General features: G+C 34.1%; 1 protein-coding gene across 3 annotated transcripts in view; it reads right to left on the bottom strand.

Moving 5' to 3' along the window:
* Nucleotides 1-24377, bottom strand: part of NAALADL2 (N-acetylated alpha-linked acidic dipeptidase like 2) — a 1226521-nt gene that overhangs the window by 426262 nt on the left and 775882 nt on the right. For all 3 annotated transcript variants that reach the window (XM_074328105.2, XM_074328114.2, XM_074328092.2), the window contains one exon: nucleotides 23112-23262. In XM_074328105.2, coding sequence (XP_074184206.2) covers nucleotides 23112-23262 — 151 coding nt within the window. The remainder of the gene's footprint in view (nucleotides 1-23111; nucleotides 23263-24377) is intronic.

Raw genomic sequence — 24377 nt, 5'->3', positions numbered from 1 at the left:
TGTAGTTAAAATTATAAAGCTTTGAACTACATGCCAGCCCATTCGTATGTAGATAAATATATTTATAGATATATAGATCTAGATAGATGTAGATATAGATATATCTCTCAGGAGAACTCTAACATTTCACAAGTGTAAGGAACAAGTGTTTACTTTACCACTGTAAGAACAAAGAAAGATTGCCATCAACTTTAGTGACTCTCCACTGCCTACAGGATAAAACACTCCCTTCCCTATACGATCAAATGTGTGTGACCCTATCTATCATTCCATCTTCAACTCATACAAATCCCTGTCCTCTGTTTCAGCCTCACACAATCACAAAGTGGCTGTTTCTCCTTGTTTCAGTGCTTATTACTATTCATCTCTTTACCTGGTATGCTTCTCATACTTCAACTTTATATATATATCTATATATATATCTATATATATTTTTTTTTTTTTTTTTTCTTTTTTTTTTTTTTTTTTCCTGACACTTCTCTTCCCAGAAACATTTTTTTTCAGGAAATTTTCTCCTGTCTGGCTCGGCATCTACTACTCACCTTTCAAAATTTAGTCCAAGCTTCATATGGACATGTAAGGTACCCAGAATAGTGGGAAAAAGAACAAAATGTAATGACTGACATTTCCCAACAACTATAAAAACTCACTACAAAGTCCCAGTAACTAATCAGTGTATCATTGCATAAGACTAAACATATTGATCAACATGAATGGAGTTGAGAATGCATAAATGAAGTCATAAATCTATGCATAATTGATTTTCAATATGGATGCCAAGACAGATTATGGAAAAATAACAATATTTTCAACAAATGATACTAAAAAAACTGGACATCCACAACCAAAATAATAAAGGTGAACCATTATATCACAACATTTCAAAAAAAAAAAAAAGATAAAAACTTAAAATGAATCAAAGACCTAAATGTTAAAGCTAAAACTATAAAGCTCTTAAAAGAAAACATACGTGAAAATCTTCATAACCTTGGACTAGCCAATTGTTTCTTAGATGTGTTATCAAAGCATAAGCAAGCAAAGAGAAAAAAAAAAAAAGACAAAAAGGATGAATTGGATTTCATCAAAATTAAAAACTTTTACGCATCAAAGAACACTATCAAGACAGTGAAAAGAAAATCTACAGAATAGGAGAAAGTAATTATAAATGAATACTGATAAGTAACTTATACCACTCAATAGTGAAAGTATAATAACCCAAATAAAAAAAACACACAAAAAAACAAAACAACAACAACAACAACAGAAAACAAAACAGGCAAAGGATCTGTATAGACATTTCTCCAAAGAAGATATACAGATAGCCAATAAAAAATGGAAAGATGCTCAACACCATTAGTCATTAGAGAAGTGCAAATTAAAACCACAATAAGCTACCACCTTATACCCAATAGGATAACTATAACTTAAAAAGAAACAAACAAGCAAACAAAAACAAAACAAAAACAGAAAAAAATAACCAATGAATGCAAAGATGTAGAAAAATTGGACACCTCATTTATTACTATTGAGAATTTAAAATGGTGCATGTGATATGGAAACAGTTTAGCAGCTCTTCCGAAAGTTACACATACCTACCATTTGACCCAGAAATTCAACTACTGGGTATATACCTAAGAGAACTGAAAACATACAAAACATATATGAACACAAATGTGACATATATGTCACACAAAAACATATATGAACACTTGTAAAAGCCAAAAAGTGGGGAAAACAAAACAAAAGTCCATCAACTGATAAATGGATAAAAAATATATATTATATATCCAAACACACACAAAAAAATCATATAGCCGTGAAAAAAAGAATGAAATAGTAAAAGCATGTCAGTGTGAGGCATCCCCCTTGAAGTTACAAGTTGAACAACTACAATTCAATACAGGATTCCCTGTGCAACACACAAATACATCTGAGAGATCCACCCATAAAAACATCTGAAGGTGGGTGAATAGGGATGAACAAGGTAAGAGGGAAGGAAGAAGTACAGAGATAGGGGCCACAGACATAGCCCAGAGATCACTGAGATGCCAGGAGAGGGGAGGACAGAGACTGCAGGTGCACTTTCTGTGGCTCTGAGCGCTCCTGTCTGAGGGATCAACATGTAGTACAGCTGAACCCAGTGATCATAGTGGACACCTCAGGCCAGAGACCAAATACAGAAGTGTGACAGCTGAGGTTTAACAGCTTTCACTGCCAGGCAGAAAACAAAGCCATGGAGCCAGGCCATCTCCCCACCCCCTCCCAGAACTGCCTCCCCAGCACAGGGTTAGCAATGGGATCCAGAAAAAAAAAAACTGTAGCAATGTTGGGTTAAAGAGCAAAATATCTATGGCTCTGAGAACTGGAGAGACAGTTCCTAAATGGCAGACACACACTGAGGCTAATTTCAGTGACAAGGGAGGAGATACAGGGGTGAGGCAGCTCTGGTCTGACAGTCACTCTTACTTGCAGGAGAACAGAGCCACAAACACACCAGCAGCCTCTCCCAACCCACCCCATCAATACCTTTTTGTGACTGATCCCAGTGAGTGTACACACGGCTGCTGAGGCTCACAGCTCTGCATCTGGCTACAGGGGCAACACTGGAATTTCAGGGGCTCAGAATCCCATCACTAACCACACCCTCCCAACAGGGCAGTGCCCTGAGTCTGAGGCAACCTGATCACAGAGGAGAAGACGGCCTTCCCAGGAAATCTTCTACTCCAGAAGCCAGAACAAGTCAAGACAAAATAAAATGTTCAGTGCTACCGACTGGAAAACAAAAGAAAGACTTCTTCATATCAACCTGCTAGAGAATTCATTCCCAGAGATGCCCAGGGAGAGAAATAATTCAGCAATTACCATGAATAACCAAGGTAATAGGACAGCTCAAAAAGAAAATGAAAAATTTCCAGAAAGTAAACTTAAAAACATGAAAATATGTGGTTTAAAATTACAGAGAATTCAAGATTGAAGGTGAGTGAATAGGGGTGAACAGGGAAAGAGGGAAGGGAGAAGTGCAGAGATGGGTTTTGCAAACATAGCCCTGAGCTCACTGAGATCCCAGGAGAGCAGAGGACTGAGACAGTAGTTGCTTTCTCTGTGACTGAGCATTCCTGTCTGAAAAAAACCAACAAGATGAAAGAAAATTCAGACAGGCAGTTTAATGAACTCAGAGATAAGATCAATGACAAAATGAATACTTTACCAAATAAATTATTTTTTTTTTAATAGAAATTTTGGAGCTAAAGAACTCAATCAAAAAATGAAGAATGAAACAGCAAGCTTAGGAAACAGAGCTGACAATATGGAAGAAACAGTAATATTGAAGATAAACATCTGAAAATGATGAAGATGGAAGAGAGAACTTTGAGAGTTAAAATAAATTAAAGAACTCTCTAAGAAATATCTAACTGCATCAGAAAGAGGACTAGAAGAATAATGGGTATACCAGAAGGACAAGAAGGGGAGAAAGGCACAGAGAGCTTATTCAAACAAATAGTTGATGAGAACTTCCCAAACCTATTGAAACAAATGGATCTTTGAATCCAAGAAGCAAACAGAATACCTAATTACCTCAATCCTAAAAGGCCTTCTCTAAGGCACATTATACTGAAGCAGTCAAAAATCAATGAAAAAGAAAGAATTCTCTAGACAGCCAGGGAAAAGAAGACAGTAACCAACAAAGGAAAGCCCATTACATTATCAGTTTTTCCAGCAGAATCTCTACAAGCCAGGAGGGAGAGGAATCAAATATTTAAACACTTGAAAGAGAGAAATCACCAGCCAAGAATAATATATACAGAAAATGTATCCTTAGATGTGAAGGAGTAATAAAGACCTTTCCAGATATACACAGGCAGAGGGAATTGTCCACAACAAGGCCTGCATTACAGGAAATGATGAAAGAGGTAATTCTACCCAAAGAAAAAGACAAAGGAATAAAAAAAGAATAATAATAAAACTAAGATTAATTTTACTAACAGAGAGGCAGAAGCAGGAAATGTCAACCCAAACTCAGAATAGGATACTATACCCTTAAATATAATGTAAACAGTAAAGAAGATAAAACAGAGGTGTGGGGGGAGAGAGGGAGGGAGGGAGGGAGGGAGGGAGGGAGGGAGGGAGGGAGGGAGGGAGAGAGGGAGGGAGGGAGGGAGGGAGGGAGGGAGGGATGGAGGGAGGAAGGGGAGAGAGAGAGAGAGAGAGAGAGAGAGAGAGAGAGAGAGAAATTAATGGATTACCACCAAACTAAAATGACAGCTAGAAACACAAAGGCAAATAACAATGGAGACACCAAACTATCAGAAAACAAAAGATAAAATGGCTATAAAAACTCCTTATATATCAATATCAATGGACTGATCTCAGTAATAGAAAGGCACACAGTAGGAGATTGAATCAAAAAACAAAATCCATCTATATCCTGCCTCTAAGAGACACATTTAAGCTGCAAGGACAGATATAAACTCAAAGTGAAAGGGTGGTAAACATACTTCAAGCAAATGGCATCCAGAGAAAAGCGGGTATATTCATACTTATATCTGATGAAATAGACTTCAGGATCAAAAAGGTAATACGAGACAAAGATGCACATTTCATAATGATGAAGGGGACTACACAACAAGAAGACATGACATATTATCAATATATATGCTCTCAACCAAAAAGCATATATACATATATATAATATTAACAGAACTAATGGGAGAAAGCGACAAAAAACACAATTACAGTAGGGGGCTTTAATATGCCACAGCTATGGCTACATCATCCAAACAGAAAATCTGTAAGAAAATAGTTTTAAATGGCACATTAGACCAAATAAAAATAATTGACATTTACAGAGTCTTTCATTCTAGAACACCTGACTACACATTATTTTCTAGTGCAAATGGAACATTCTCAAGGAGAGACCATATGTTAGGACACAAAACTAGTTTAAGTAAATTTAAGAAGACTGAAAACATACCAAACATATTTTCTGACCCTAATATTTTAAAATTGGAGATCAAATGGAAAGAGACAGCAGGAAAAAACACAATTACATGGAGATTAAAAAACACGCTACTAAAGCACAACTAAGTCAAAGAAGAAATAAAAGTAGAAATGAAAAGATACACAGAAACAAATGAAAGTACACTTTATCAAATTTATTGGGATGCTCTAAACAAAGTTTAAAAGGAACATTTATATCATTAGACATGGTAATAATTTTCTCAAGAAACAAGGAATAGCCCAAATAAAGAACCTAACATTACATTTTAAAGAACTAGAAAAAGAAGAACACATGAAAACTAAATCAGCAGAAAATAGGAAATAATACAGATTAGAACAGAATTAAATGAAATAGAGAACAAAAAGACAATAGAAGAAATAATGAAATAAAGAGCTGGTACTTTGAAAGGATTAATAAAATGAAACAAAACAAAGCAAGAAACCCCAGCTAGACTAAGGAAAAAAGAGAAAAGAGAAACAAAATCAGAAATGAAAGAGGATACATTATAATGGATATACAGAAGTACAAAAGATCATACAAGCAGAATTTTGAAGGACTATATGCCACCAGATTCAATAACCTAGAAGTAATGTACATGTTCTTAAAAACATATAACCTTCCTAAACTGAATAATGAAGAACTGGAAAATCTAAATACACCAATCGACAGTAAAGAAATTGAAACAATCATCCAAAACCTCTCCAACTGCAAAAGTCCAGGAACAGATGTCTTCACCACTGAACCAAACATTCAAAGATGGTTTAATACCTGTCCATGTCAAACTATTTCAAAAAATTGAAGAAGCAATATTTTCAGGTCAACATTAACCTGATATCAAAACTGGTAAGGGTAACACAAAAAAGAAAATCACAGACCAATATCTCTGATGAATACAGATAACAAATACTAAACAAAATACAAGCAAATCAAATACAACAATAGACTAAAAAGATTATACATCACGATCAAGTGGGATTCATTCCATGGGCGCAAGGATAGTTCAACATATACAAATCGATCAGTGTGATAAACCACATTAACAAAATAAAGAATGAAAATCAAAGGATCATGTGAATAGATGCAGAAAAAGCATTTGACAAGGTACAACATACATTTGTGATTAAAACACTCAATAAAATGGGTGTAAAAGAAAATTATCTCAACATAATAAAGGACATATATGACAAATACTCTGCTAAGATCATACTTAATGGTGAAAAATTGAAAGCTTTTTCTCTATGGTCAGGAAAAAGACAGAGATGGCCCTTCTCACCACTAATATTAAACATAGTATGTAAAGGAAAAATAGGGAGTGATTGCTAATGGGTGCATTGTTTCATTTTTGGAATGATGAAAATTAGGGGGAATTAAATAGTGGTTATTGTTGCAAAACTACATGACTCCACTAAAAAAATAAATAAATAAATTGTACACTTTAAAATGGTAAATTATGTATGTAAATTACATCTCAATAAATAAACACAAGGGAAAAAAAAAAATAACGTAGTTGAAGCCACACCTCTGTAACTGACATTTTAGGCTGAGGACAGTGTCCGTTTTATTCCTATAAAACTTATTCTTTTCTGGACTACTGTTACATTATTTTGTAATCAGTTCTCATATATCTCCATCCTTTCTGGATCCTTAGCTTCTTGAATAAGGAGACTTTCTTATGCCTCCTTGTGCTTTACTTATAATAGTCACTTGAGAAATGCTTATAGATTGAAGAAAGAAGGGCACTCTTAGAGTGTATAAATATATCTTGAGAACAGGATGAATCCATGATCATGTGTATTTCTTTTACTTCAGCAACCAAAAGGCTATTGATAAGTATCTTGAATAGTGTGATACGAGTTTGCTTTCACAACTCTAGGGCCACTTGAAGAAGCTGCGAGGTGTGATCAAACTATATGGCAAATGTTTAAATTTAAATATATATACATATATGTATATATTTAAATATATGTAAGTTTAAATATATATGTTTAACATATATAAATATATATGTAATGCATATATATAAATATACGTGTATATATAAATATATATTTATACATTACATATATAACAACAAAAGACATATTGTCATTAATTCCTCTCAAAATACACCCCCCTCAATCCAACACATTTATCCCATTGTTCTTGCCATTTTCTGAAGCAGTTCTGTAAGTCCTCTTTCATGAGTGTCTTTAGTTGCACTGTCGTGGCTGTCTCAATATCCTGAATCATTTTGACTTTGGGGAAGAGTCAGAAGTTACATGGTGCCAGATCCAGTGAATAAGGTGGATGAGGAGACAGCGTGATGTTTTTATTTGACAGAAATTGCAGTACCAGAAGTGATGTGTGACACAAAGTGTTGTCATGACGTAGGATGATTTACAGCATACATTAAAGCACACCTTCTCTCAACCATAGCTCACACCCGACTGACTGCACTGAACACGGTGAAACTTGTCACACACTGTTACTAAGATTCCACATGCCACTTCCTGTATTGAAGATCCCTGACTTTCTGTTGGATGGCACTCGGCAGCAGCATTCACCATATTTTGTGATCACAATGGAAAGGTTCTATGTCACACATCAATTCAGGTGTGGCAATTTCTGTCAAATAAAAACAGTATGGTATGACCTCATCCATCTTATTCACTGGATCTAGCACTGTGTGACTTCTGGCTTTTCCGCAAAGTCAAAATGACAAAGAAAGGTAAATATTTTGAATCACTTCAGGCAATGTCTTTTACTATAATAATTTTTTTTAATTTAAAGATTCTTGATCACACTTCATATTTGCTTTGATAACAATTTGAAATTCTGTAATTCTTTCTTATGACAACTTCTAAAATATTTGAATTGCATTCTAAATGTATTAAAATATGTAAATGTAGTGTAACATGTTTTTTTAACTAATAGACTAAGAGTTCAAACAGAAGTATGTTTCAAGGACAACATAAAACACCAACAAAATTATACAATTTCAACACCAAGTCAAACATCCAAGACAGCTAAGTTATGGAACCATAGTTGCAAGCTTCCAGAGACCCAAAAGGGAATCTAAATTTTCACATGGCTATCTACAGTTTTAATGAAAATAAAGTAAATGCCTGCAGTTTATGTTGCCACAAAGTTACTCCTAAAACTTCCAGGTGACAACTACCTTCTCTACATAGAACTAAGAAGGGGCCCAAAATTGTCCAGTTGCTCTACATCCCAATAGGAATTCCTCAACGAAGAGAGGATTGGAAAGTACCAGTGGGCATTACCCCGGCCACTAAGGGCTGCTCTGTCATGTGGGCACAGTAAATATAGAACACATTTAGAGAGGATGTACTGCTCTGGCCTTGCTTATCAACTTAATGTAAATCACCTGTCTTAAGGGAAGAGAGTCATATGCCATCATCATCTACCACATTATATTCAAATGTGATTTTATACCAGTCCTAATTATATCACAGTTACTGCATGTGTAAGAAATTGGCAGAATTTCTTCTATGTCTTATAATGGACTACCTACTAAATGGCAATATACATTTTTGAATTATATTTACCAAAATGATTCCTATCCTATGTTTTGTTCTGGTTTAGAGAAGAGAAAGTAAAATGATTAGAGGTTTACCAGTAATTGCAATTATCATGTGCCACACACTTGGAAATCTCAAAAAACTAAAAATAATTGTTCTTGTAACTTAATTACAGACTGTTAAATAATGATGTGTTGAGGTTACCTTTCTTTCAAAAAATGATACAACTCTTCTGAAATATCACCTTACTGTTCAGATTTTTAACACATTTCCTTATTAGTTTTAAACCTTTTTCTTCCAAGAAAATCTTCTCTCTCAAATTATATTCTCCTTCTTTTACCTTTGAATATAGGGTATATCCAGATAGGTAACAGATACCTGAGGAAAGGAATTGTTAATCTGGTTTTCATGAGTCCACAAGGTAAGTTTATCTAAATACTTTTTTTTTCCTAGGGGATCCATGAATCCTCTGAAATTATAGGCAATTTTTTAAAGTATGTTTTTTGTGCAGTTCTTTGGAATGAAGGTACATTTCTCAAAGCTGTCAGCACCTGAGGGAATGACCACCACTTATTTTTTGTGTCCACCATCATTAATAACAGTCATTCTTTTGTTCGGGAACACTATGTCCACAGTATCAAGCTAGACAGTATAAGGAATTAAAGGCAAATATAAGGCATCATTCATAGACTCAGGTATTCAATCGTGCAACTAAGAGAAAAGACATGTCTTCTACTTCTTCATTTTTATATAGAAGTAAGTGCATTTGTGACGTCCAGGATCCCTTCCAGGGCAAAAACTCTAAAATCGTAAATCATTATTCACATACAGCAATGAAGTTAAAAAGAGAGAACAGAAATAAATAACGCGGGAACTTTGGACCTTCTCACACTGCACTCAGCCAACTGAACCTTACACTTTCAAGCTGAAAGATGCCTAAAGTGGGAACATCTGGTCCAACCCCCTCATTTCATACAGGATCTCTGTCTTTCGACTAGTGATTGTAGTGTGTATGATGTGACAGGCAGTATGTGCAGCATTGACTTCAAGATTTACCTTTATCCTCCTGAAGTCTGCTGGAAAAAAAAACCACAAAAAACGGCTTTGCACTCACTATACGCCAGACTAGCATGCCAGGGCAGTTTTTGCACACTCCTGCGGGGTTCCATTGTGTTGCCAGAGGATGTTACAGTGACTCTTTCAAACTCCTCCTGCCCTGTTTCTAACTGCTATACTAAAAATGTGCACAACACCCATGTGATTACTTTGCCGCCTTCCCTCCTTCCTCTGCAGCAACTCATCCAGCGCAGCCAAGGCAGTGACTCACTTGGGAGCACCTGTCTCTTCATCTCTGTTGACATGACAGTGCCCCAAGAACAGGTATACGACCAATACAAACCTTGTTTAAGGGGGAGGCAAGAGTGTCTTGCACTTGAAGGGGACCTGAGCTTTCCCTTTAGGGGTATTGATTTTAAACTGGTTATTAAGAAATAAAAGACTCAGAAAGAACTTTTGATCCACCCCCTTTCCTTCCCAAAAGCTTCAGGTAGAAAGACCTGTTCCAGGAAAGAAATCATGGCTTACTCACCTTAGCCTAATTTGGGTGAAGTTTGGTAAATATGAAGGTACTAAGTAGCTAGATCACTCCTATGTCCCATTGAGGCCAAAATGTTTGTGCCATATACGTTCTGTACTTCCTCTACCGCCTACAAGTTGCCTACTTCCTTTGAAATCTCAGACCCCATTTCTCCTTTTCTCAGCTGTCCAAAATGACAAACATAACCAATTTTACCTCACTGACATTGGAATTTTCATGTTTATACAAATTCCCCATGCACACATATTAAATATTTGGTCTTCTCCTGTGAATCTACTGTATACTGTTTGAATTATTAGGGCAGGTAGTAGAATTTAGAAGGTGGGGACTTTTTTTTTTTTTTTTTTTGTAGCCCCCATACACGCCTGTCCACATTTTAATGACAGGGATTATCATACCTGAAACCTGAAACTGTTTATAACAGTTCCAGAAACTCAGTCTCTGGTTTTTGGTTCCTCTGCCTCTTAAATTGATGACCTGCCCAGCACCTCTGTTGTTATAAAACTGGGACCCTGTTACACTTTTGATAATTTTCTAATGGGAACTGGGTTCTGCTGCAGAACCCCGACCCTGAGGTTGACCCAAACTCCCAGTTTCTTACCATCTACGATGGCTGCCCTTTTCCTGTTCTGTCCCCCAGCAACTAAACATGAAGCTGTTGCTTTTAGCAGGAATTTAAAGAGGGTTTGGGATCACACACGCAAAAAAGGCAACAATTCAAAATGAAATATTAATCATCATTATCCTTAAAAACGGATTGTATATTTCTCATCACAGGAACTTGCTTTCAAGTCATGTCCTCCCTTAGAGTCAACTGAGTACAAGCCGTTGTAACCTCTCTGTTCTTTTACGAAACGTTTTTATTTTCCATCTCCAGCTTCTACCACAGAATCATACTCCTCACATAGCTTTGTGCATCTAAAAACTCATTTATAAACTTTACTAGTACAACAGTTATATAAGTCTAGTTTCTTCCATCACTCTAAGGTGACTGAATAGTAAACCGGTCTGTGCTTACTTCATTTAACATTCATTATGGATTCCAAAGCTTTCTTGGAATATTGAAATGATGGAGAGTTTCAAAGAGATACCATAGTTATCAATGTAAGTGTGTTTATGGAGCAGGTGAAAATTTGTGTGAGATGTATTCTGGCAATAATTGCCTGAAGTATATTATCTTTTTGCCCTATTGCATGACAATGTACATATCTGTATTATCTTAAAAGCAGTCTCACTTTATCATGTTTCAAAAAATAAAATTGTATCTTCTATTCTTCACTGAAATGGGAAAAATCACATATGGGACTAGTTAGAGAAGGTCTGTTTAAGAATTTTGTTCGAATTTATGTTTCAACAAAGCAGATTTTTAAACATGGTTAGCAATGAACTGGCACAGATCATGCTGAGTAAAAGATTAGTTGAAATACACTGAACACTGATTTTCTAGACTGTAGACTACAACAAAAATTCAATTATAAATCTAATTACAACTTTACTTGTTAAACAATCAACTAGATTATTATTTGTTGCTGGATGTCTTGTTTCCTGCTGACTCACAAGCAGGTGCCCCTGCAGCTGTTAACTTTGCCATCATCATGTGACCTAACAGCCCTGCCTTTTCCTACTTTCTGTATTAGTACTTTTTCCATCATTTATTAAGTTTTAAAAAAATGTACAAAACCTGAGGTACAAACCACACATCCCTACGTAAAGGTATAAAACTGGGGGAGGATTTGTGGCAGGAAGGGGAAAGGGGAGGTGCTGTAGACCAGCAATCCCACATTACTTTGACTCCAGAAGAGTTCTCACAGATGCTCCTCTAAAAATGAACTCCATGGTCAAACAAATTTGGGGAATTTTCCAAACTGCAGTGCCTGGGGAATTTTGAAAAACACATCACAACAATAATTGGTTTAGAATTTCTGTAGTAAAAAGAAGAAAAAATGTTTAGCTTAGTTTAACCCTCCATTTCCTTAAATTTACTGAATACACTTTCGTGTTATTAAGTCAAAAGCATGAGGAATTAATCAGAAGGTTAGGGAGTAAAGAAAAGAAAGGCTTTTAGGAGTTCCTGTGCCCAGTAGAAAGCCAGAGGGCATTCAATAATCATATGTGGTATATGCCTGTAAGTCACAATCTTTGTGCATATACAGATGGCATGCATCATTTTATGTTCGTCAGATATAGAAAGTTCATTACCTGACATGTTTCTATTAGACATTTAATTTTACATGCAAAATAAATAATAAAGCCTGGTGTTTGGCTTATTACGAAAGCAGTCTACATTTATATTCCTCAAAAGTTTCACACTGAGATGGTTATCTCTCAAAAAAATACAATATTCCCAAGATTTAATTTTTCAATTCTCACTGAAAAATTTAGGACTGAGAGTCTGTTGATAGGCCAAAAAAAAAAAAAAAAGTAGAACACATTTTTTTCATCCAGGATGCATCTTTCAAGTGAAATTGTATGGGACTGAAATTTACAATGCCAGCAGCTTGAAGCAAATGCAATAACACTTTAAAGCAGCATTACAAGATTTATTTTTTACATACTTAAAATTCAAAAACTCTTCAGAGAATACTAGAAATGGAAAATGTTTACTTTAGGAGCACTCAACTATGTTATGGTTCAACACTAAACTGAAAAAGAATACATGAAGCATACACAACATGTGGTTCTTAGAGTCTGCTTTGTAAATAGATTTTAAATAATTGAAGTAGTAAAAAAGACAAACACTCTTTAATTCTGCAAGATTATATATAGAAAATGTCTCCAGGATGATATAAACCAGTAGAGAAACACTAAATTTTGTATAAAAACACATTGTTTTAGGCATTTACTCTGTAGCACTCATCCTATATGACTTCCTTAATGATGGAAATGTACACATTGCTATTGAACACTTGAAATGTACCTAGTATAACTAAAATTTTAACTTTATTTAATTTTAATTAATTTTATTTAAAATTAAATAGTTTCATATGGCCAGTGGCTACCATATTAGTGCAACTCTAGTCCTTCTAACTTATAACCAAGAATGAAGTTAAAGCCAAATTTCCATACTAGTCATAGAGATATCCTGTCCAGATGTTCCATTCTTTCAAGGAAGAACTGATAATTAGGTAGTTCCAAAAGTAGCTTATTTAGCTATTTTTCTATTTGAAGTTTAGATTCATTGTATAATGAATTTGAAATAAAGCTATAAAGAAATGGAACATCTTTACTGTAATAGGTTTTGCGGAAGGTGAAAACTATACAAAAGTCAAATGTCATGTGTGTGTCTGTGTGTGTGTGTGTGTGTGTTTGCAACAAACAGTAAACTTTCAGATGGATAATCAGCACATTTCAGCTGACATCAGATGACACCACATTTTAGCATTTTATAGGTATATACATTAAATTAATTGTAAGTGAATGATTGAAAAAATATTTAGTAAATAAATATTAATAAAATGCAATATTATATTATTGGCTACTACTGATTTAGAGGGTAAGGAGAGTTTGTTGGAGGGAACAAGAGACTCCTATGAACAATTGTATGCAATCAATTAGACAATATAGAAGAAATTGACAAATCCCTAGAAACATAAAAATCTACCAAGACTGAATCATGAAGAAACAGAAAATATGAATGGACAAATTACTAGTAAGGAGATTGCCAGTAATCAAAAACCACCCAACAAAGAAAAGCACAGGATCAAATGGCTTCACTGGTTCATTCTACTAAACAGTTAAAAAAGTAATACCTACCCTTCTCAAATTTAAAAAAAAAAGAGGAGGAGGGAACACCTCCAAACTCATTTTGTTAAATCAACATTACTGTGATACCAAAGCCAGACAAGTACAATACACACACACACACACACACACACACACACACACACACACACAAAATGCAGGTCAATGTCCCTGATGAACATAGATGCAAACATTCTCAACAAAACAATAGCAAACAGAATTCAGCAGTACATTAAAAGGATCATACATCATGATCAAGTGGGGCTTCTTCCTGGGATGCAAGGATGGTTCAGCATATGCAAATCAATGTGATTCACTACATTAACAGAACGAAGGATGAAAATCATGTGATCACCTCAATAGATACAGGAAAACATCTAACAAGAATAAACATCCTTTCATGATTAAAAACTCTCAACGAATTGGGTATAGAGGAGACACATTTCAATATAACATCAAATATGACATAAAAAAAGAATCCCATTTAAAATAGCACCAAAAATAATGAAATACTTAGGAATAAGTGTATCTAATGAGGTGAAATATGGAACACTGAAAACTATATGGCATTGATGAAAAAAACTATAAAAGACACAAAGAAATGGATTAGTAGTATTAATATTGGTAAAATGTGTATAATACCCGAATTGATTTACAAATTCAAAGCAATCCCTGTCAAAATTCTAATGACATTTTTTATAGAAATAAAAAATATAATCCTATAATTCATATGAAACCATAGCCTTGAAACAGAACAATGCTGGAGGGATTCCACCATTTGATTACATATTATATTTCAAAACAATAGTAATCAAAATAGTATGGTATTAGTGTGAAAATAAACATATAGATCAATGGAACAGAACAGAGAGCCCAGAAATACACCCATTCACATATGTTCAATTAATTCAGGACAAAGGAATCTAGAATATACATGGAAAAGGGACAGTGTCTTCAATAAATGATTTTAGGAAAATGATATCCACATGCAAAAAAATAAAATAAAATGAAACTGGACTCCTATCTAGCACCATACACAAAAATAAAATCAAAATGGGTACAAGTACTAGAAGGAAACATAGGAGGTAAGTCCCTTCACATTGGTCTTGGCAATGAGTTTTTGGATTTGACACCAAGAGCAAAGACAAAAAAGCGAACATAAACAAACAGTACTGCATTAAACCAAAACACTGCTGCACAGAAAAGGAAATAATTAACAAAATGAAAAGGCAACATATGGAATGAAAAAAAAAATGCAAATCACATATCATATTAAGGGTTACTATCCAAAATATACAGATTCAACAACTCGTTAGTAAAAACTTAAAATAATACAATTGAAAATGGCCAGAGGACCTATATACACATTTTTCCAAAGAAGATAAATAGCCGGTAGGTACATGAAAAAGTATTCAACATCACTAATCATCAGGGGACTGCATACCAAAACCATAATTAGATATTGCCTTACACTTGTTAGAATGTCTATTACCAAAAAGTCAATAAACACAAATGCTGGTGAAGATGTAGAAAAAAGGGAACTTTTGGTGGGAATGTAAACTGATATAACTACTTCAGAAAATAGTATGGATATTTCTCAACAAATTAAAAGTAGAACTACCATATGATCCAGCACCGCCACTTCGGTGTATATATCGAAATGCAAGGAAATCACTATCTCAAAAAATATCTGTACTCCCATGGTCATTGCATCATTATTCACAATTACCAAAGCATGAAAAGAACCTGTATGTCAGTCAATGGATGAACGGATAAAGAAAATGTGGGATGCATATATTAATACAATGGTTATTATTCAACTTTAAAAAATAAGGAACCTGCCAGTTGTATCAACATGGACAAAACTGAAGGGTATATGCTAAGTGAAATAATCCAGACAGAGGAGACAAATACTGCACGGTATCACTTACACATGGAATCTTAAAACAAACAAACAAACAAACAAACAAACAAACAAAAAACGTTGAACATACAGTAACAGAGAGAGGGGAAGAATAGTGATTTCCAGGGACTGGGCTGGGGGATATAGGGAGAATTTGGCAAAGAGGTACAAACTTTCAGTTGTAAAACGAATAAGATCTGAGGATCTAACGTAGAAAATGGACTACAGTTGACAATACCGTATGGTGTAGTTGAAATTTTCTATGAGAGTAGAACATAACTGTTCTCATACATCCCACCCCACCCCCACACACACACAAAAAAATGTGTGTGGTGATGGATGTGTTAATTAATTCAATGGTGGGAATCCTCCACATTTTATACATCTATCAAACCATCATGCTGTGCACCTTAATTATATTGCGATTTTACTTGTCAAGTATACTTCAATAAAGCTGAAAACATTTTTTAAGAAGTTAGAAAAATAAAAGGAGTTCATGCAAGCCTTAATTATCTTGACCTACTTGGGGAGAATTAAGCAATAAATAGAGCTTCACATTTAACAGGGATATAGAAAATCTTTCTATGGCTATTGTTTAGCTAAGTCCTAATTTTCAGGATGTTTGGCATAATATAGATTATTTTCTGCCACTAACCAGAAAAGAGAAAAAGAAAATTAACAGTCAGAAAAACCACATCCTAGTTTCTGAAAGATATCAACAAAGGATAATTTTGAGTTGACTATGATTGATTTGGAAATCAACTTCTTAACACATTGAGACTTAATATACAAGGCTATGAGAATTCTGCAGTATAATTTGCCATATACTGAAAATTCATTCTTCATAATAAATAGTTCAGAAATAAAAAAGATTGCTATTATCTTTATGTTGCCTTTATTATTTATAATGAATGTAAAAAGCAGACTATATTGACTTTTATAAATTCGTATCTGACATTAGTTCTACTAATGATATTTTCTCTAAGAAAAGTTCATAAACAGTAAAATCTCCTGATATTTTAGTTTATAGGTTCTGACTATAGCAGATAAGAAAGCATAAACACCGCTTGAGAAAAGTGAAATTAATTGTGTTGATCAGCGTGATTTATTATTTCTCAGGCTCATTCCTGTTCTTTTATGCTATTTCAGCTGATATTTTCTGCTCAGCTATTGCCAGTTCCTTGAAAAGGTGGGTTTATTCTAATGATGTAACAATAACTTGAGTCTTTGCAAACGATAATCAGATGATTATATTTTACACAGTTTAAAGCTATTAAATAAAAAGATTAATAAAGATTGGGATATGACAGGCTCTGAATATATTCACTAAAATAATCTACATAATTTTGTGATTGAAAAAATAAAGCAGTGTTTTGTTTCTGTTTTCTCTCACACTTTTTGGTTAGTTAATTAATTGTTCAATCTATTTACTTTGTAATAGGCAATTTCCATTTTTTATAGGTAAGGGTAAAAAACTGTACTCTGGTAAAGTATCGGTAATTGGATATAATTCAATCTAAATTTATTCTGATGTCATATTAATACAGTCTATACCTGTAGGCAAGCTTTATAATTTTACCATTATAGTTCATCTTCAACATACCCTCAATGTACTGAAAGTAGGAGAAAAACAAAATGGAAGCTAAACTTTGTTCTGACTTAAAATCTTTTATCATCACACCAACTGCAGCTCTTATCTTCATAAATCTCATTTACCTAAATTATATGGTGGATTCAAAATAATAGCAGAATCTTCATTAGGATAGAAGTTAGACAACTTGAGATTTAAGTGCTAATTATGTTAGTCAAGTCACTTTGATTAAGGCTCAGTTTCTCCAAGGATCAGTTTACTTATCTATAAAATGGGACAGTAAACGCTGTCTAATTAAAAGGTCTAATAAGATAAAAATCAAGGGTTATAAAAATGTAAAATAATTATATTATTGTTTAAATTAGCTTCTCATTGTTTAAAAAAAAAGAAAAAAAAAGAAAAAAAAAGAAAAGAAAAAGAAAAGGGAAGAATAATCCTAAAGTGGAGTTACTTGCCCCCAGGACAGCAAACCAAGACTTACTTGCAGTTTCAGCCCCTCCAGGAATGTGACCTTAAACTGATCAGATTGAATTTCCTGATGAACACTAGTCAGATCATCTACCTGATAAGAACACTGCCTCCTCTCCCATCAAAAAAGGTGTCCTTTCCTGAAGGAAACATTTCTTTTTTTTTTTTTTTTTGCTAATAACTTTCTTGTCCTTCCCTATAAGGTTCTGCCTATAAAAACCTTCCATTTTTTACTTCTCAAGCACCTCTCTATTTATCTTTCAATAAAGCCAATTAGATCTTTACATTTACTTGGTTGAAATTTTGTTCATTACATTTTATTCATTGTAATGGGAAAGTGCTGATGGATTTTTTTTTTGTTGTTTTTTTAAAGCAATGGATTTGATCCTCGTAGAATCACCACAGACTTCTGCGGAAACTGATTCTTAAACATTGTCTCTATGGATAGAATGTGTGTTTAATTTAAATAGAGACCTCCCAGTACAATAATAAGAACACTCTGAATGACTAATGTACTATATGACACATATTTCCTATGAACGATAATAATTCAAATATGGTTTCTAAAAGGATGCAATCTTAGACATCGCAATAATCAATTGGAAATTTCTCTGTTTGGTACAAAGAAAACTTATGCAACCAAAATTATTTTTCAAAACAAAATTTAGATTTGGATGGAGGAATGTGAATTTAAATAATCTCTCTTCCCAATATGTTGTGAATTAAACTTTCTGAAAAAAATCAAACAGCTTAAACAATGAACAACTCTTTAAATAGTTTAAAGACTCAAGTAGAACAACATTTCATGTAAATCTGAAGGCTCAGGACACATACAGGAACCACCAGTTACAGTCGAATAGTAAAACTACAGACACTTTTTTCCCCCAACCAATTGACAAGGCATTTCATGCTGTGAATATCCAACATTCGCTTTGACAACAAGGCATATATTTATATTCCCTGATATCCCAGTCAGGGAATCTTTTAACATTGTCTCAGTTGATTTAGTGCCAACTTGTCAGTCTTTTGACATTCGTCCAGGTAATTGGACCAAGAACCCCTGGTGAAAACTTGTCACAAATTACAGTGATATTCTTTATTCTTTAAATGGTTTTGGTTGGTAGAGGTGATGTTGAACAGACAGTAGGTAAACAACACACTGATCCACTGAATTGTAACACTGGGGATATTAAATAAACTGTATCATTTCATACACTTCACTAGAGTGTATGAAACGACTGACTGTCCTCTCTGGAATTTAAAACAGAGAAAAAGGAAAAACAAAAACAAAAACAAACAAACAAAAAAACTGAATTATCACAAATAGTGAGAGGGATTTAAACACAAAGCTTTAAATCAGGATGGATTTCAGGAAATAGGATATAAGAAAAATTAAGTCTAAGTCATGATAAAAGAAATATCTTGGATTTCAATTAACTAGTAGTTCATAGACTAGCCAGACACTTATTTAGAAACGGTACTAAAATTAAAATCAACTCTGTAGCCAACGGAGGTTTCAAAAGATGAATTATTAAAGAAAGTATATGGAAGGCATTTCTAACTCCTATTACTATAGCTAGCCCTTCAGATAACAAACAATCTTAATGCTAAGAAATTAGGAAATATATTCTCATTTTTCAACATAGACTAAATGTAATACTCTGTAAAGTGTCAACTTCTCACCTCCCTATTTTTAAACTCACCCCTTAGCCTCCTGATTACCTCTTTGATTTTAGTCTTAACCTACATAGCCAATTGATAATTTCAGTCTAAGTACATTTTGATTATAACTGATGGCTAGTATTATAATTATGACAAGTTCCTGTAAATGTCAGTTCTTATACACCATTTAGCTGAGTCCCTAGTTAACACGTTCAAATTTCTTGTGCTTCAAGGTTGAAAACAGAATTGTGCTATATGTCTCTTAGAATTCTACAATTATATGGTTCTGGGGAATGAGATTTGCTTGGATCATAATTTAATATAGTCAAAATACTAGTAGAAAGTTGGTGAAAGCAGTTATGATAAAGTTTTTGATATTTTAGACACTTAATCTATGAAATATTCAATAAATTATCAAAGGAATTAAGGAAATAGATTTTGATATTCTAATATCTTAATTGGAATTTCAAAACTTTTTGAATCAATGGATTTTCTGTTATTTTGACTGGCAGAAGAGATGTTAGAAAATTGACAGAAGCATGTAAGGAGAGAAAAAAAAAAATGACGTGTATTTTGTAAACAAACCTGTCAGAGTTAAGTGTTTATAGTCCAGGCGTGTCCAAACTTTTTTCAACATTTTTCACCAAGGGCCATATGCGGTAAAATACACAAACAGCCGGGCCACTCACTCGAGGTGAAGTACGTATTGCCTCACCTGGTTTATTTAAGTAAACTAAATATATCTTTGGAATTTACTGCGGGCCAATTAAAAATGGATTGCGGGCCGCAGTTGGCCTGCGGGCTGCAGTTTGGACACCCCTGGTTTATACAGACTTTTTAAAAAAATTATTTTACTTAGGTGAAATAAAATCAAGGTATAGCATGGGATCCAAATCATCTAAGTAATCATGTTAACGAAACCAGTCATTCACTCAACAAATATTTACTCAGAGCTCACTGAGCCCAAAACTTGGGTTGAGGATCTAGAACACTTATGTTTCTCAATCCTGACTGTTGTAGGGGCAGCAAAATGAAAGGCAGTGATACAAGATGCTGAAAGAACAGTAACGTGAGGTCACAAAGTTTAGGTCAGTAGTCTCTGTGGCCCAATTCAGATGTGGTAGATGATGAATACATTTCTGCAGTTGACTGGTTCTCAAAATTCAGTTGCATCAGAATCCCCTGGATAGCCATTTAGAAACAGATGATTGAGACCCACCCTCAGAGTTCCTGTTTAAATCTGGGGTGGAACTTGAAATTTTCCATTTCCCTACTAACAATCTGTGAGACATACAGATATAGATAGACAGATAGATAGATACATAGATAGATAGATAGATAGATAGATAGATAGATAGATAGATAGATAGATAGATGATAGATAGATAGATGATACTCCTTTCTATTGTGACAAAAAAAGCTCAGAGAAGATCATTAATAAGACAAATGAAGTTAAATGTTTGTTTTTGTTAAAGCAATAAGACACTCTTTTCTTTATAATAGAAACAGACAAATAACACAATAATAATTGTAGTAGACAAGAACCATTGGTGGATGTATGATAAGAAAGAGGATGTTTACATAATCTCATAGTACCTCTTCAGAAGGCATTCATCAATTTCAAAGAAAAAAAAAAAGTAACTATACAGTGGAAAAAACTGGCAGACACCACCATAGCCAAGGGATCAAAGTTAACATTATGAGAAATGAGACATATCCACAATATGTACATCCTCGTGGGATGCACTGAGAAGGGCACAGCTTCTCTGCTGCAGTATCCTTGCCGAAAGTGAATAATTACAATCTAATCATTAGAAAATATTGGGCAAAATCAATGGAGGGATAGTTTACAAAATAATCTGCCAGTATTCTTCAAAGAGTCAAGGTAAAAAAAGAAAGACTTTCCCACATTGGAGAGGATTAAGGAAAAAAGGCAACTAAATGTATACTGAATTCTGGATTGGATATTGGAGCAGAGGAAAAAATAAATAGTGCAAGAATTGGGGAAATTTGAATAAAGTCAATAATTAGTTAATAGCATTATATTAATGTTAATTTTATTAATGTTAAAACTGTACTATATTATGTAAGATGCTAACATTAGATGATGCCGGGATAAGTGTATACAGATTCTCTATATACTATATTTGTAACTTTTTTGCAAATAGAAATTATTTCAAAATAAAAGGATAAATAAACATTCTGAGATTACTCAAAACTGGACAACATTTTACTAGATATAACTGATTTCTACATTTATGAAATGATCTAAGTCAAAATATATTAAGAATAAATGTTGCCAACTGGGCAGTTTACCAATTTAAGCAGAATATCCATCTGCTTAATTATCTACTTTTTGGTAGTGTTGCAGCCCACTGATTTGCTACAGAGTGTTAGTTAGTGCCACCTGCAACCACCTCTAAACTGAGGCATTACAACCCAAGAAGTTAGAGCATTTGCAAATAAGGGAGCTGGAATGATATTTTCAGTGATGCCTGGGAATTATAGATGAACATCTCTAATTTTAATTTCAAAATTGTAATAATGAGACAGTAGACTGTACAAATTACAGATCTATAAGGTCCCAGATAAAACTCTTACATGGATTATTAAAAGGGTATTTTAGAAAACAAAGTCGTGATCAGATTTCCCTCCCCACCCCCAAATGACAAATTATAACTCATGTTTGACTCAATTTACTTCTTTCTAGGAGAAAGTTATTGATTGATTGGTGAAGTCCAGAACAGCAGGACTTCAGAAGATAATTAGTCAAGTCTTTTGTGATATTTTGTGGGAAACAAGGAAAATATTGGCAGAACACTTGGATAATTACATGCATTTTATGTTAGCTTAATTAGTGGTTGAAGTGTCATGGTTAATGGGTTAGTGTCACACTGGAAGAAGGTCCAAAGAGCTTTTCTTTCAGCCAAGTCTATAATTTTGTCAGTGAAACATTGGACAGAAATTCAATGATGTAGTAAGCACCTGCGAAAATCACACTGTCTTCTTTTCTGCCACATGACACCCACTACCATGAGCACAACTTATTGGGGAAGAGAAGGATGTTTGATACAAAGATGGCCATCTCTGTGCTTCCAGAGACTGGCCAAACCAATGAGATCCCTTCTCTTAGGGAAGCCACACAATTTGATCATATGAACTGTATTCTTTTCAAGCATTATTTTCCACCACTTTAGTCACCTAACTTGACTATGTGTACCTCCAGACTCTGGACTTAACTTTATTATACCTACCCTAATGCAGAAGACATTTCACATTTCTAGGTATCACTATGTGCTTTGCACCTACAGGGAGTACCCATCACACATGGTGTTAACGTATCTTATCATTCAATCAATCATACCATGTAAAATTTGTTTTCTCTTTGTTTGTTATACTGCAATTTATTAAGACCAGAAAAGTCTACTCTAGACTTTTTAAAAGTTTTATTCCAACCAATGAATATTCTAGCAATAGAAAAGATACAAATAAAAAAAATAGCTTTTTAAAAAATGAAGTGGTAAGAATTATTTGAGTTGACTACCCTTTGATTAATTTAGGTAGCATGCACTTATAAGTTGCAAACTTGTAGTGCTTACAAGAATAATAAAGATTAACTAGGAACTTACTGATACTTGGGTAACCCGGCGTTGAAGGGTCTCCTCCTGGATTCAGTGACACCATGAAGGTATCATAGCTGAGATTAGCAGTCTTTGGTAAATCGCAGGGATCGATATATAGAAGGACACCTCCAAATCCAGCTTGTTCCAGTAAGGAAAGCTAAAAGAGGAGAACAAACTGTTAAAAATATTGTCATATGCATTGAAAGTTCATATACTATCATTTCATGAATGTGACTAAGATGCCTCCAATTTATGAGGTTATTTTTTTTCTTTTAAAATAAGCAGACACTTCAGATTTCCCCTTTATCAAGCCCAGCCAGTTATTCTACCTGCCTTGCCCTTTCTTCTCTATGTCAACAATATTTAAGTGGCATTCCTATAATGTCTATACTTGATTTCAGTTGTCTGACTATGCAATTTCTTCCTCTCTCTTTTTCAGTTGGTTCCTGCACTCTATAAGTGTGGTATCATGCTGATCTCTACCACTGACGCCTTGCACTTAGCAGGCCCATGGTAGGCATTCAAGAGTATTGCTAAATTAAAGAATGGATGAGGGAGATGCTGGTTTGGCACAGCAGCAACACTTACAGAAATGAGATCTCTGAGAAAATATTTAGGATGCACTTCTATTCGGAAGAATAAAGCATGTATACACAACATGATTTGAACCATATCAAGGAAAGACAGTGTAGAAAAATAAAAATTGACACTTGATATAAGTATTTCAAACTATGGCATATTTTCAGCTCATTTAAAAGTGCTTTGTAGTTTCCAACTTTTTATGTAAAGAACAGTATGTATTATTTTTATAAGACAAAACAAAACAAACAAACAAAAAACAACTGAACACTGAGAACCTAAGCACCGTATAATTGATTCATGTATCTTCTATAACAAACTACTCTCATCAGACTATGGTCATTTTTTCCCCAGCAGTGTTTAAAGAAGAGGGGGAAATAATTTAGTGTAAATAAGGATGAGAGAAATGTTAGTGGATTTTGGTACCAACCCTGACACTTACATGACTATGTGACATATAATCTTTCTAGGCCTTGGTTTCACCATCCATAAAATACAAAGATTGAACAACATTACCCTTAAATATGCTTTCTGCTTTAAATGAAAAATGATGTAGTCTAATCCTATGATTGAAAAAAAATGTTATGGAGACATTAATTGCACTTTTAAATATATTGTCACACATGAGATTTGCTTTTAACTATTAGTAAGGAATAGTTTTGAAAGATAACAATTTCTATGTCTAAAAAAGAT

This window comes from Rhinolophus sinicus, chromosome 17 (assembly GCF_057876585.1).
Source record: "Rhinolophus sinicus isolate RSI-liver-muscle chromosome 17, RSI-T2T, whole genome shotgun sequence".
Taxonomy (NCBI): domain Eukaryota; kingdom Metazoa; phylum Chordata; class Mammalia; order Chiroptera; family Rhinolophidae; genus Rhinolophus; species Rhinolophus sinicus.
Note: the sequence above shows the minus strand (reverse complement) of the source record. Positions and strands in the feature narration are given on the sequence as shown.